This window comes from Mauremys mutica, chromosome 1 (assembly GCF_020497125.1).
Source record: "Mauremys mutica isolate MM-2020 ecotype Southern chromosome 1, ASM2049712v1, whole genome shotgun sequence".
In the NCBI taxonomy this organism is placed as follows: Eukaryota; Metazoa; Chordata; order Testudines; family Geoemydidae; genus Mauremys; species Mauremys mutica.
In genome coordinates, this window is record NC_059072.1 from 373,795,971 (window position 1) to 373,810,472 (window position 14,502).

Sequence of the window (14,502 nt, forward strand, 5' to 3'; positions counted from 1 at the left end):
CCGCTCATTGCCGGCGTGGCTACCATGACACCCCTCTTCCCCGTGCCGGGAGGTGCCGTGCAGGGCCAGGGGGCGGGACTTACCGAGGTGCTGTCAATCACATACATGAGGGTGTCTCCGTCCTTGTCCTCCGCCCGGGTGGTGAACACCACCGAGTGCACCGCCGCCAGCTGCAGAGGGGGCAGCGCTGGGTTAGGGGCCTGCCCCCTGTGCCGGGGGGCCCCAGACCTGGCCGGGGGGCCAGCCTGCCCTCCCGGCTGCACCCCACACCTGCCCAACTCCCGCAGGCAAGTTCACGCCACCCGATCACCACCGTTGTGAGCGCCCCCTGCACCATCCCGTCCCCTGGGCTCCGGCCCCCTAGCCTCAGTGGCTCCACCCCTCCCCACGCCCCTGCCCTGGCCCCAATGCTCAGGGACTGGCTCTGCCCCACCCGGCCCCCCTGCCCCGCACCTCACTGATGTTCTGGGTCAGGACGGAGTCCTCCAGGAACCGGGGTTTGTTGTCGTTCTCATTCAGCACCTGGACGATGATCCTGTACTCAACCTGGGGGGAGAGGGCCCAGGGCCCGGGCAATGGGTGCTGGGGCCCCCACGGTAGATAGGTGCCGGGGCCCCCCAGGGGACAGATGGCTTCCAAAGGGCCGAGAGACTGACGCACCTCAGAGGGTAAAGCCCCATAGCCAGAACCTTGTATGTGCCATCGGGGAACCCCAGCCAGTGCTCCTGCCCCGCTCCCCACAGCGCCCCCTGCTGGGAGAGGCTGGGCTGGAGGAGCTGGGATCTCCCCCCACAGCCAGCGCCCCTCCCCCTCCCCACAGTGCCCCCTTCTGGGAGAGGCTGGGACTGGAGGAGCTGGGATCTCCCCCACAGCCAGCGCCCCTCCCCCTCCCCACAGCACCCCCTGCTGGGAGAGGCTGGAACTGGAGTAGCCGGGATCTCCCCCCACAGCCAGCGCCCCTCCCCCTCCCCACAGTGCCCCCTGCTGGGAGAGGCTGGGCTGGAGGAGCCCACTGGTAGCTGGCCTGTTGATCTGACCCCATTCCCATAACCCGTGAGCCTCACATGCCCCTGGCAGGCAGGGCAGATGGGAACTGAGGCACAGACAAGCTGAGTGTCTGCTGTAGAGCGGGGACCTGAAGCTGGGTCTCCTGAGTCCCAGCTAGTGCCCTATCCCCTGGGCTGCCCCCCGCCCCCGCCGCGGGGAGTCCGTACCGGAGAGAAGCCATCCTCCGAGCAGGTGAGCGCCACCATCAGGACGGGGGACTCCAGCGCCTGCAAGACACAGGAGGCGCAGAGTCCTTAGACATGATGCACCAGCTGCCTCTGGCCACCCCGCGGCCGGAGGCTGCTCACCACCCTGCCGAGCCGGGGGCACCCACAAGGCCCTGGCATCAGCCACAGCTCTGCACAGGCCCAGAGGGCACTAGCCAGCCGCCTGCCCGCAGGGGTGCAGGGACGGAGAGGGGCAGCTGGGGCCCAGCCCCTCAGCACTGCAGCTGCTCTAGGCACAGGCAGAGGGACAATCTGGTAAGGGCACCACCACCCCGGGCACAGGCAGCGGGACACCCCGGGCACAGGCGGTGGGACACCCCGGGCAGAGGCACAGGTGGCGGGACACCCCGGGCACAGGTGGCAGAACACCCTGGGCACAGGCGGTGGGACACCCCAGGCACAGGCGCAGGCAGCGGAACACCCCGGGCACAGGCGGCGGGACACCCCGGGCACAGGCGCAGGCAGCGGAACACCCCGGGCACAGGCAGCGGGACACCCCGGGCACAGGCGGTGGGACACCCCGGGCAGAGGCACAGGTGGCGGGACACCCCGGGCACAGGTGGCAGAACACCCTGGGCACAGGCGGCGGGACACCCCAGGCACAGGCGCAGGCAGCGGAACACCCCAGGCACAGGCGGCGGGACACCCCGGGCACAGGCGGCGGGACACCCCGGGCACAGGTACAGGCAGCGGAACACCCCAGGCACAGGCGGCGGGACACCCCGGGCACAGGCGCAGGCAGCGGAACACCCCGGGGCACAGGCGGTGGGACACCCTGGTGGGGATGGTGCTACCCCAGCCCTGCCCCGTTCCTGAGGCTGAGAGGTTATGTTCCCATGCCCGGGCGAGCTGCAGGGACACCCTCCCCGGTATGTGGCTGAGCTGGGGCATGAAGCCGGAGTCCCCATGGTGAGGCTGGCGCTCAGGGGGCTCGCCCAGCGGTTAGATGTCTCTGTGCCCCACAGGAGCCCTTTGGGAAAAGCTTCTGAGCTCCTGGGTGCCACCCAGGCAGCCACCTGCTTGGCAGGCCCAGGCCAAACAGGGACGTGCTGTGACGAAGTGGGACTGTTCTTAATGTTTCCTCTGAATACTGTGTGGGTGCCTCAGTTTCCCCTATGCCTTTCTTAAGTCTCCAGCCTGCATAAATGGCCGACACTGTCTCCTGGCAACAAATGGCCGGGGCCCTTCCCCCTGCAAGGGGATGGCTAAAGGTGAACAAAGAGGTCAGGTGACTTCCTGGCCCAGGAGAGACAAAGGCCAGAGAGGAGGGGCTGGAGGGGGTTTCAGCTGGGAGCTGCCTGGGGACGGGAAGTGAGGGCAGACGTGGGGGTCTGGCTCACTGCCCCCCAAAATGGACCCGGCCGAGGGGTCCTGTTCTCCGTACCTACAAGCTCTGTTTTAGACCCTGTTCCTGTCATCTACTAAACGTCTGTGTTACTGGCTGGCTGAGAGTCCCGTCTGACTGCGCAGTGGGGGTGGGCAGGACCCTCTGGCTGTCCCAGGACCCGCCTGGGCGGACTCGCTGTGGGAAGCGCACGGAGGGGCAGAGGATGCTGAATGCTCCAAGGTCAGACCCAGGAGGTGAAGCCGTGGGAGCTTCTTGCCCTGCAGCCAGGCTGCTCCGAGGGAGAGGAGGCTCCCCAGAGTCCTGCCTGGCTTTGGGGGGAGCAGTTCCAGAGCAGCGCCCGGGGACTGCCTCAGGGGAGGATCATCCTGAGGGCATCTCGCCAGGGCCATGGTGGCAGGAGCATTGGGGCTGGGGCTCCCCAGGCCAGGAGGGGTGACCACTTTGGTGCTGGGGGAGGATTGGTGCTGGCACATGCCAGCTCAGCCCAGCTCCCGTCACCCCACAGGGCAGCCTGGGGGCGGTCGCACCATCACACCAGGAGGGGGAAGCGCTGGCGAAGAGCCATCCTGAGCGGAGGCAATGGGCCGTGTGGCACCAGGGCTCGGGCAATCACTGGGGTTCAGCAGCTGGCGGCCCAAAGAGGTTCCCCCCTTGGGACCGGCACCCCCATGGGCTGGAGGTACCAGCGGCTCCACCGGGGAAGCCGAAAGGGCACGTGGCCACACTGAGCCCAGCGGGACTGGCATTGCCCTCCCCCGGGCTAGCCTCCCAGGAGGGGAAGATGCCATGGGAGGCTCCTGCCGGGGCTTGGGGGTCTCTCCTGGAGGGGGCAGCTCTGGAAGAAGCAGCAGCAGCAGCAGCAGCCCCTACCTCTCTGTCCAGCGACGCCCCTGGCGAGACGCTCAGCCGCACGGTTTTCCCCTCCAGGTAGAACCACCCAGCGTCGGCGCCGGTTAGACCCAGCCGGAGGCTGCTGCTCTCGGGCTCCCCGAAGACCGTCAGGTTGGCCACAAAGGTGCCGTGGGGGCTGTTCTCCTGCAGCTCTGTGAAGAGGTTGCTGCCTCCGCTGCACTGGTCGGCCACAGCTGGGTGTGCAGGAGAGCGGGTCAGAGCCTGGGGCGCCCGGCCCTGCCGGGCAGAGGGGCGGGGTGGGGGGGGCCCTGGTCCAGCTCCTGGCCATGGGGAGGGGCTGCAGCTCCCCACCCGGCGGTGGGGCAGGGGTGGGCCCTGGTCCAGCTCCTGGCCATGGGGAGGGGCTGCAGCTCCCCACCCGGCGGTGGGGCAGGAGGGGGATCCTGGTCCAGCTCCTGGCCATGGGAAGGGGCTGGAGCTCCCCACCCGGCGGTGGGGCAGGAGGGGGATCCTGGTCCAGCTCCTGGCCATGGGGAGGGGCTGCAGCTCCCCACCCGGCGGTGGGGCAGGGGTGGGCCCTGGTCCAGCTCCTGGCCATGGGGAGGGGCTGCAGCTCCCCACCCGGCGGTGGGGCAGGAGGGGGATCCTGGTCCAGCTCCTGGCCATGGGAAGGGGCTGCAGCTCCCCACCCGGCGGTGGGGCAGGAGGGGGATCCTGGTCCAGCTCCTGGCCATGGGGAGGGGCTGCAGCTCCCCACCCGGCGGTGGGGCAGGAGGGGGATCCTGGTCCAGCTCCTGGCCATGGGGAGGGGCTGCAGCTCCCCACCCAGCGGTGGGGCAGGAGGGGGGCCCTGGTCCAGCTCCTGGCCATGGGGAGGGGCTGCAGCTCCCCACCCGGCGGTGGGGCAGGAGGGGGATCCTGGTCCAGCTCCTGGCCATGGGGAGGGGCTGCAGCTCCCCACCCAGTGGTGGGGCAGGAGGGGGATCCTGGTCCAGCTCCTGGCCATGGGGAAGGGGCTGCAGCTCCCCACCCGGCGGTGGGGCAGGGGTGGGCCCTGGTCCAGCTCCTGGCCATGGGGAAGGGGCTGCAGCTCCCCACCCGGCGGTGGGGCAGGGGGGGGATCCTGGTCCAGCTCCTGGCCATGGGGAAGGGGCTGCAGCTCCCCACCCGGCGGTGGGGCAGGAGGGGGATCCTGGTCCAGCTCCTGGCCATGGGGAAGGGGCTGCAGCTCCCCACCCGGCGGTGGGGCAGGAGGGGGGCCCTGGTCCAGCTCCTGGCCATGGGGAGGGGCTGCAGCTCCCCACCCGGCGGTGGGGCAGGAGGGGGATCCTGGTCCAGCTCCTGGCCATGGGGAAGGGGCTGCAGCTCCCCACCCGGCGGTGGGGCAGGAGGGGGGCCCTGGTCCAGCTCCTGGCCATGGGGAGGGGCTGCAGCTCCCCACCCGGCGGTGGGGCAGGCTTTACTGCAGGGAAGGGCGTGGGGGTCCACGGAGGAAGGGGCAGCCTGCAGGGGAAGTGGCTCGGACTCCTGGTGCCACAGGCCTGGCTGGCCCGACTCGCCCTCTGCAGGGACCGGCTGGTTCTGATGGCAAAGTCCAGCCATGCAGGGCCCGGGCGAGGGCAGATGGGTCAGGCCCCAGGGAGGGGTCTGCAGCCCACCTGATATCTGTGGTGTGGCGCTGCCGGCGTCCCCAGCAAAGAGCACTCGGCCCTCGGCCCATCCCCGAGCCCCGAGGACGTCGATATGATGCCAATCCATGTCACGCCAGCCAGCAGCCCGGCTCGGCCGACAGAAGCGGGCACGGGCCAGATTCACTGGAAGGCAGCAGGAAGCTCATCGCCTTCTCTGGTGTGCCAACCGTCTCTGGCTAAATGGTACCACCCTCTGCCCGAGTCCCCTTTCTGGGGGCCAGTGCCCCTCCCTCCCTAGGGGACAGGGACTTCTCTCCACGAACACCCGGTAGCTGGCAGGCACCCGAGAGGAGACGAGGGGTGATGGGGAGGTGGCATGTGCCGGGTACGAGCGAGCTGCCCGCGTGCAGGCGAGCAAGGAGGAGGGCATTGTAGAAAGCTGTGGATTCCTTGGCAGCAGACTGGCACTACAGCGTGGCTTATCCTGGGGGGGAGTGGCAGGGGGGCCCCTCTCCTGGCATCGCAGCCCTGCTCCGAAGCCCAGCCTACCTGTGGTGAGGTGGAAGGACATGCTGATGGCCAGGAGGAGAGCGCCACAGGTGGGCATAGGCATAGCTCACTGCCCCAGTGCCCAGGAGCTCTGTCCTGACGCACGGAGCCGGGGCGGGGAGGCGGCTGGGGGCCAGGCCCCTGGAGGGGTAAAAGAGAAGAGACCCCGTCAGTATGTGGACATCCCCAGCCCCACGGGCCCAGGCCTGGCTGAGGCTCCAGTGATCCCACCGACCCGAGCTGCCCCCCCAGCAACTGGGCACCAACTAACGTACCTCAAACCCTGGTCAGGAACCAGCTAGTCCACTCCGTGCGCTCTGCTGGACCCTATGCCGGCTAACTGGTGTCCAGGCAGATTCGAACTCCCGGCTCCAGCACCTGGCTCACCCCCCGGACCGTTAGCCAGGGGCACCTGCGCGGCACAGGAGGGCTGGGATGCCACCACAGGGAGATTCTGCACTGAGGCTGCCAGACACGGACAGACCCTGCGGGTCCCCGAACTGGGTCACAGGGCGAACACGTCCACACAAGCACATCATACATCTAGCTCCATGCAGGACGGGGAGTCCGGGCCCCAGGCTCTATTCCTGTCTCTGCCACTGGCTCACTTGAGCAAGCCCCTTCCCCCTCCCCGTGCCTCAGTTTCCCCACCTGTGTACATGGGGACAGCGCTACTGACCCACCTGTCAGGAGCTCTGTGAGTCTTATGTCTCGGTGTTTGTGACGCGTTTTGAGATCCTGCGGGGCTAGAGAAATGCAGAGACATGTTCATTGTCACACTGGGATAAAGTCAGCTCCCCCACCACTGCCATGCAGCCACCTCTGGAGAGGGAGAGGCAGCTGCCTGGCAGTGGACAGCACCACTCCAATCTCTTTGTGCCAGGGACCAGCCCCAGTTTAAACCACCGGGATTTTATTTAGGTGGAATTTAATTAGCCGGGTTGGCATCTGGCCAGGATGCTGCGGCTTCCCCCCAACTCTTGCCCCCAAAATGCCCCAGAGCTTTATACCCGGGGTGCCCAGGACCTGGGGTATGGGGCAGTGGAAAGTGGGCACCTCCCTGCAGCAGAGCGCCCCCTGCGGATTCGGGAGTGGGGTGACCCCTAGTGAGTCACCCAGCATTGGGCTTGTTTCACTTAGTGGCCATCCAGAGAAGGGCTGATCACACCCCAGCCTGCCACGCTCCAGAGAACTGACATGATCCCAGCCTAGCGTGGTCTGGAAGCCCCTCAGTGTCCCACCTGCACCCCCGACATCTCTGCTCGCTACCAAACAATGACTGGGGCTCACAGACCCCCACTCCCAGAGCCAGCCCCACCTGCTCCTGGCTCCTGCAGACCGGTTTGGATCAAAGGGCTCCCTCCCTTGATCCCGCCCCGCGGTGCTGTTCTCAGGCAGCCGAGCGGCCGGGGGGCTGGCCCCGGTGGTCTTCCAGGAGCAGTGAGAGTCACACTCGCTCTGCCAGCCCCTGGCACCCACAGCAGCCTCTGCGGGCCCTGCTGGACCCAAAGGCCATCCGTGTGCCAGGCTGGGGTGGGTGGATTGATTCTCCTCTTTCAGGGTTTTCCTGTCACCGTCTCAGAGAGGGCCACGTGCCAGGAATACCAGGTCACCCCTCCAAATACCTGGCCCACCACCTGTCCCTTATGCATGCGGCTTGTGCCCCTGCCAGCTACACACACATGTGTGTCAGAGCAATGGCACCGGCCACACACTCATCAGCCCTCCCCCCCCCCCAGAGCCCTGGTCGCTCTTAGCCCCCGCTCCCTGATCACCCACCCAACCCTGCCCACACCAGCCCCTCCCTGCACCCGCTACCCGCCACACCCCCCTGCAGCGGGTCTGTTTGAACACACAAGGCCCCATGCAGAGCCGGGGGAGGGGGAGATCTGCACCCGCTTACCCCAGGCTAAACCTGACCCACTATGTTCCCCTGTAAAAGCAGCAAAGAGTCCTGTGGCACCTTATAGACTAACAGACGTATTGGAGCATGAGCTTTCGTGGGTGAATACCCACTTCGTCGGATGCATGTAGTGGAAATTTCCAGGGGCAGGTATATATAAGCAAGCAAGAAGCAGGCTAGAGATAACGAGGTTAATTCAATCAGGGAGGATGAGGCCCTGTTCTAGCAGTTGAGGTGTGAAAACCAAGGGAGGAGAAACTGGTTCTGTAATTGGCAAGCCATTCACAGTCTTTGTTTAATCCTGAGCTGATGGTGTCAAATTTGCAGCTGAACTGGAGCTCAGCAGTTTCTCTTTGAAGTCTGGTTCTAAAGTTTTTTTGCTGCAAGATGGCCACCTTAAGATCTGCTATTGTGTGGCCAGGGAGGTTGAAGTGTTCTCCTACAGGTTTTTGTATATTGCCATTCCTAATGTCTGATTTGTGTCCATTTATCCTTTTCCTTAGAGACTGTCCAGTTTGGCCGATGTACATAGCAGAGGGGCATTGCTGGCATATGATGGCATATATTACATTGGTGGACGTGCAGGTGAATGAACCGGTGATGTTGTGGCTGATCTGGTTTGGTCCTGTGATGGTGTCGCTGGTGTAGATATGTGGGCAGAGTTGGCATCGAGGTTTGTTGCATGGATTGGTTCCTGAGCTAGCGTTACTATGGTGCAGGGTGCAGTTACTGGTGAGAATGTGCTTCAGGTTGGCAGGTTGTTCCCCGGTGCATGCCGGGGGGCCGTGCACCCCACAGGGGCCTGGTAGGTACAGGTGGGCGTCTCGGGTAACAGCCTGCTGCTTGGTCTCGGCGATTGACCTCGCTCCTGCAGCTCAAGGGAGAGGGGCTTGAATCTGGGTCCTGGGATCTAGCCCCCGCAGCAGGACAAGGACGTCAGGGCACTTTGATGTGCCCACAGGCCACGAGCTTCTGAGTGACTGTTCAAGCTGCAGCCACGTTGCACCTGGGCTCACCCCAGCCAGGCCCATCCCAGAGGGCTGCAGGCCCTGCCCAGATCTCTGTTTGCTAGGGGCACCATGGGCAGGACTTGGGCTCCCAGCCCCCAAATGAGCCCCATGCAACCCAATGCACATCATCTGGGTGGGGGCGGGGGAGGGAAGTAGCTGCAGGAACCCAGCTCTGGATTTCCCGACCTCTGTGCACACGGAGACCCCCCAGCCGTTCAGTTGCAGGAGCGCTGTTTGCGGGGGCGCGTTTGCCAGGCCTGGCATTCCGTGCCATGAAAAGCCTCCTGCAAAGTTCCCATTGGCCTGGCTCGCCAGCCCGGCACTGGGCCCCTTCTCGTGCCCCGAAGCCAACACCCCTGCATGGCAGGTGTGATTAGCCCTGCTGGGGAAACTGAGGCAGAGGGGGGGAAATGACTTGCCTGAGGTCACCCAGTGAGCCATCGGCAGAGCCAGGAACTGTTCAACATATTCATCAATGATCTGGGGAAAGGGGTAAACAGTGAGGTAGCAAAATTTGCAGATGATACAAAATTACTGAAGATAGTTAAGTCCCAAGCAGAGCGCGAAGAGCTACAAAGGGACCTCACTAGACTGGGCAACAAAATGGCAGAAGAAATTCAGTGTTGATAGATGCAAAGTGCTGCACACTGGAAAACATGATCCCAACTCTACATATACAATGATGGGTCTAAATCAGCTGTTGCCACTCAAGGAAGATCTTGGAGTCACTGTGGAGAGTTCTCTGAAATCATCCACTCACTGTGCAGCGGCAGCCAGACAGCGAACAGAATGTTGGGAATCATGAAGAAAGAGAGAGATAATAAGACAGAAAATATCATATGGCCCCTATATAAATCCATGGTACGTCCACACCTTGAATACTGCGTGCAGATGTGGTTGCCCCATCTCAAAAAAGATATATTGGAATTGGAAAAGGTTCAGAAAAGGGCAACAAAAGTGATCAGGGGTCTGGAACGGCTTCCGTATGAGGAGAGATTAATAAGACTGGGACTTTTCAGCTTGGAACAGGGATGACGAAGGTGGGACATGATAGAGGTCTATAAAATGATGACTGCTGTGGAGAAAGTGAATAAGGAAGTGTTATTTACTCCTTCCCATAACACAAGAACCAGGGAGCCACCAAATGAAATTAGTTGGCAGCAGGTTTAAAACAAACAAAAGGAAGTATTTCTTCACACAACGCACAGTCAACCTGTGGAACTCTTTGCCAGAGGATGGTGTGAAGGCCAAGACCATAACAGAGTTCAAAAAAGAACTAGATAAGTGCATGGAGGATAGGTCCATCGATGGCTGTTAGGATGGGCAGGGATGGTGTCCCCAGCCTCTGTTTGCCAGGAGCTGGGAATGGGCAACAGAGGATGGATCACTTGATGATTCCCTGTTCTGTTCATTCCCTCTGGGGCACCTGGCATTGGCCACTGTTGGTAGACAGGACACTGGGCTAGATGGACCTTTGGTCTGACCCAGTCTGGCCGCTCTTATGTTTGTATGAATGCAGCCCGACTCCCTGCCTCCCAGGTGGGTGCTTCAGGCAGTGGCATGGGTCTCTCCCAGCCATGGGCCCTCCAGCTTCAACAGCCACTGCGCCATGTCTGGCACCTGGGTGTGCTGGGGCAGCTCAGCACGGAGGGCAGGGCTGGCCGTGGCAGACAATGCACAATGCGGGTGTGGTTGTGCTGTCAGCTGTGTCCATAATTTATTCATCCCATAATGCACTGGGATTAGACCAGCTAGCACGCAGGTCACCTTTCGCCCCACCCCCACATCTCCTGCCCCCGCCCCCGGTCACAAGTGGGTGCTGCAGCTTCCGTCACTGCGCCTGCTTTGCAGAGCAGAGGCAATGGAACACCCCTGGGAACTGCCCCCCTGGGAACCTGCCCCCCTAGAAACGCCCATGGGAACCTGCCCCCCTGGAAACACCCACGGGAAACTATCCCCAGAACCTTCCCCACCTCCGGAACCCACCCCCTTGGAACAGCCTGTGGGAACCTGTCCCCCATGAGCCCGTCCATGGGAACCTGCCCCCACAGGACCCTGCCCCCCGGAAGCCCCTGCGGGAGCCTTCCCATGCCCACCAGGCAACGTCTCTCCACTCTGAATCGAGGCGTGAGGCCGTTCAGCCAATTGAATGATCCGATTGGCCCCACGCCCTGGGCGCTTTCTAATTGGGATCATCCTGTGCTTTGCGAGGTGGCTGAAGCCGAGGCGCTGGCTGATTAGCGAGCCACGTGCAGGGGCGGAGGGGGAGGGGAGGGGAGGGCAGGCCCCTGGCCCCCAGCCTGGCTGCTGCTGACACACCGCATGTCCCTGCCAGCTGCTTGGCCAGGCCTGCTGGGTCCCCGGCAGCCCAGGAATCTGCTCCCCGCCGTACGCTGCCCTATGACCTGGCTGCCATGCTGTGGGGGGCGCCGCCGCCAGGCAGTGGCATTCGCCCCCCCGGGCAGGACGCTCCCTGCAGGACGTGGGAGAAGGGGTACAGGGGCAGGAGCGGGTCAGGCTCATGCTGCTAGCTCCAGCGCCTCCTGCTGCTCCTGTCCGCTATTACGCCTGGGGCTCCTGCCACGCTGGCTGTCTTCACGTGGAACCCGCAGTAGCCCCGGGTGCACCATCTCCTCCCCTAGCAGCCAGGCCACAGGAGGATAAGAGCTCACTACTGCTGCCAGCCAACAGAGTCCCACCCTCAGCTCAGTCCAGGCCGGGGTGCTGATGGTTCCCCAGTCAAGCCCTGAGGGGGGTTATCACACACACAGCCTCAGCTGGAGGAGGCTGGGGGTGACCGGGCCGGGGCTGTGTCGTGAGGGGAAGGAGAGAGCCCCGGCCCCCACAGCTGCTGGCTCGGACACGCTGTCCCCCGTGTTCAGACCAGCCGTCTCTTTGCTCCCCCAGGCCTGGCCAGCCTCTCACCCCTGCCCCGTGCCACAGGAGACACCCATCCCGACGCCTCTGCCCAGCCTGGCGCAGCTCCTGCGCTGGGGATCGTGTAAGCATCGGGGGGCAAGCAGCCTCGTCCCGTTGGTTAGTTGGTCCCCTAGGACCAGCAATGTCCCTACACCCCCCTTGAACTCCACCCTCACCCCTCCAACCAAGGTGAAGAACATACCAAGAACCAAGAATATACCAACCAGTCATCTCAAGGTTCAAATGGTGTATTGACACCCAAACTGCCCAAAGCACAAACACAGCTACCTACTGACGAAACAGGGTCTCCACAACCTAAAGGCAGTTCCCAGTGTTTGTCGGTCAAACTTTTCCCATTTATGGATGTTACAAAAGATGGCTACTGGTGCACCTCCGGCCAAAAGGCTTAGGAAGAAGGAAAGCTTCCTGCTGGTAAAAGTGGAGGAGCCGGGTTTGCCAGACCAATCAGCAAAGCCAATGCAGACAAACTATGTGAAAGGCTGCAAATCACCACGTCTCTGGACGGCATCGACATGCAGAAAGCCCTATAAGCCAGTCACTGTCAAAGCCCATTTTAGAAGTACTTAATGAGGCTGTTAAGAATGCTGGAGACACAACACAGTTTGTGCGCACAAACATGGCTGTCGCATCAGACTTTCTATTTAAGCAAGAGATACCGCACACTACAAGCTGCAGGCCAATGTTAAGTGCATTGTCACTTGTTAACCCTGAAGTTGGCACTGGTTCCGAACAAGACCAACAAATCCTCACTGTCTTTCTGCAAGCAACTCAACTGACTGGCTAGAAGCATGCGGAGCAACAGCGAACAACTCAGCATTGAAAAAGTGAAGAACTCTCTCGCCACATTCAAAAAAAATTGCATACGTGGCTGATGAATGCACCCATGCAAATGGGCATCAAGTATTAAGTCATTGCGTACGTTATCTTGATGTCAGTGATAGGCCAGTAGATGCATTTCTAGATGTGCAGCTTATAGAAGACCCATCAGCTGCATCTGTGACAACCCACATCTTAGAAGAGTTAAATGCTTGTCAATTGGATCCCAAACAGATGGCTGCTTGTGCATCTGATGAAGCTGCAAACTTCTCTGGAAGACCTGGTGGAATACAAGCTTTGCTCAGAGAAAAGTGTAACCCTAATCACTCCTGTACACACCATAGAGGCCATCTTAACATCAGTACCCAGAAAGATAATGGAGCAAAGAATTAAGCAATGAATTTACAAACACCTAGAACAGGGGTAGACAACCTATGGCACATGTGCCAAAGGTGGCACACAAGCTGATTTTCAGTGGCACTCGCACTGCCCGGGTTTGGCCACCAGTCTGCGGGCTCTGCATTTTAATTTAATTTTAAATGAAGCTTCTTAAACATTTTGAAAACCTTATTTACTTTAAATACAACAATAGTTAGTTCTATATTATAGACTTATAGAAAGAGACCTTCTAAAAACATTTAAATGTATTACTGGCACGTGAAACCTTAAATCAGAGTGACTAAATGAAGACTCGGCACAGCACTTCTGAAAGGTTGCCGACCCCTGACCTAGAAGATAATAAGGTGATAAGTAACAACATGGCACTGCCAAGAACAAATTGTGTCAACCCAACCTGAGAGCTTTCTTTGACAGGGTACCAAGCCTTGTGGATGGGGGGAAGTGGTAGATGTGGTATATCTTGACTTTAGTAAGGCTTTTGATACTGTCTCGCATGACCTTCTCATAAACAAACTAGGGAAATACAACCTAGATGGAGCTCCTATAAGGTGAGTGCAGAACTTGTTGGAAAACTGTTCCCAGAGAGTAGTTATCAGTGGTTCATAGTCAAGCTGGAAGGACGTACCAAGTAGGGTCCTTGCAGGGATCTGTTCTGGGTCCGGTTCTGTTCAATATCTTCATCAGTGATTTAGATCATGGCACTGAGAGTACACGTATAATGTTTTCACACAACACCAAGCTGGGAGGGGTTGCAGCTGCTTTGGAGGGTAGGATTAAAATTCAAAATAATTTGGACAAACTGGAGAAATGGTCTGAACAGGGCCGGCTTTAGGCCGATTCGCCCGATTCCCAGGAATTGGGCCCCGCGCCTAAGAGGGCCCCGCGCCTTAGGCGCCTTTTAAATTTTTTTAACTTACCCCGGCTGCGGTCAGCTCCAGGGTCTTCCGTGGCCCTGCTCCCCTGACCAAAGCGCTGGCGGGAGCACGGCTGCCCCACAGGCCTGCTCTTCCAGCTGGAGCTCCGGCCGGAGTGCGGCAAGCCCCGCGGCCCCCCTCTCCTGGCTGGAGCTCCGGGCCCTTTAAATAGCCCCCGGAGCCCTGGGGTAGCGGGGGGCTCCGGGGGCTATTTAAAGGGCCGGGGCTCCAGCTGCCTCTGCCACCCCGGTCCTTTAAATAGCCGCCGGAGCCCCGCCGCCCCCATGCATTCCCCAGGGCTCCCGCGGCTATTTAAAAGTCCGGGGCGGGGTAGAAGCAGGGGAGCCCGTGGCCCTTTAAATAGCCCCAGAGCCCTGGGATAGTGGGAGGCTTGGGGGCTATTTAAAGGGCCGGGGCTCCAGCTGCCTCTGCTGCACCCCCTGCCCTGCCCGCACCAGCCCTGCCCCCCCGCCTGCAACCAGCTTTGCACCCCGTGCCCACAGCCAGCCCCTGCCAAACCCCCTGCCCTGTCTCCAGCCAACCCCTGCCACACACCCCTGTGGCCCTGCCCAAAGCCAGCCAGCCCCACACACCCCTGCCCGCCCTGCCTGCACCCAGCCCTGCACACCCTGCCATGCCCGCCCTGCCCGCACCCAGCCCTGTCTCCAGCCAACCCCTGCTGCACCCCCCTGCCTGAAGCCAGCCAGTCCTGCACTCCTCTCTCTCCAGCCCTGCCAACCCCTGCTGCACCCCCCTGTGGCCCTGCCTGCAGCCAGCCAGCCCACCCCACACACCCCTGTCTCCAGCCAGCCCCACACCCCCTGCCCTGCCTCCAGCCCGCCCCATGTCCACTGCTGCCCTGCAGT

General features: G+C 61.7%; 1 protein-coding gene across 1 annotated transcript in view; it reads right to left on the bottom strand.

Moving 5' to 3' along the window:
- The window catches only part of LOC123363364 (cadherin-related family member 5-like), a 34,309-nt gene extending 29,077 nt beyond the window's left edge, over positions 1 to 5,232 (bottom strand). The window contains exons 1-5 of the mRNA XM_045004248.1: positions 4,938 to 5,232; positions 3,493 to 3,707; positions 1,215 to 1,274; positions 454 to 546; positions 84 to 170 (exon numbers count right to left, since the gene is read on the bottom strand). Coding sequence (XP_044860183.1) covers positions 84 to 170; positions 454 to 546; positions 1,215 to 1,274; positions 3,493 to 3,707; positions 4,938 to 5,232 — 750 coding nt within the window. The remainder of the gene's footprint in view (positions 1 to 83; positions 171 to 453; positions 547 to 1,214; positions 1,275 to 3,492; positions 3,708 to 4,937) is intronic.
- Positions 5,233 to 14,502: the final 9,270 nt, after the last annotated feature.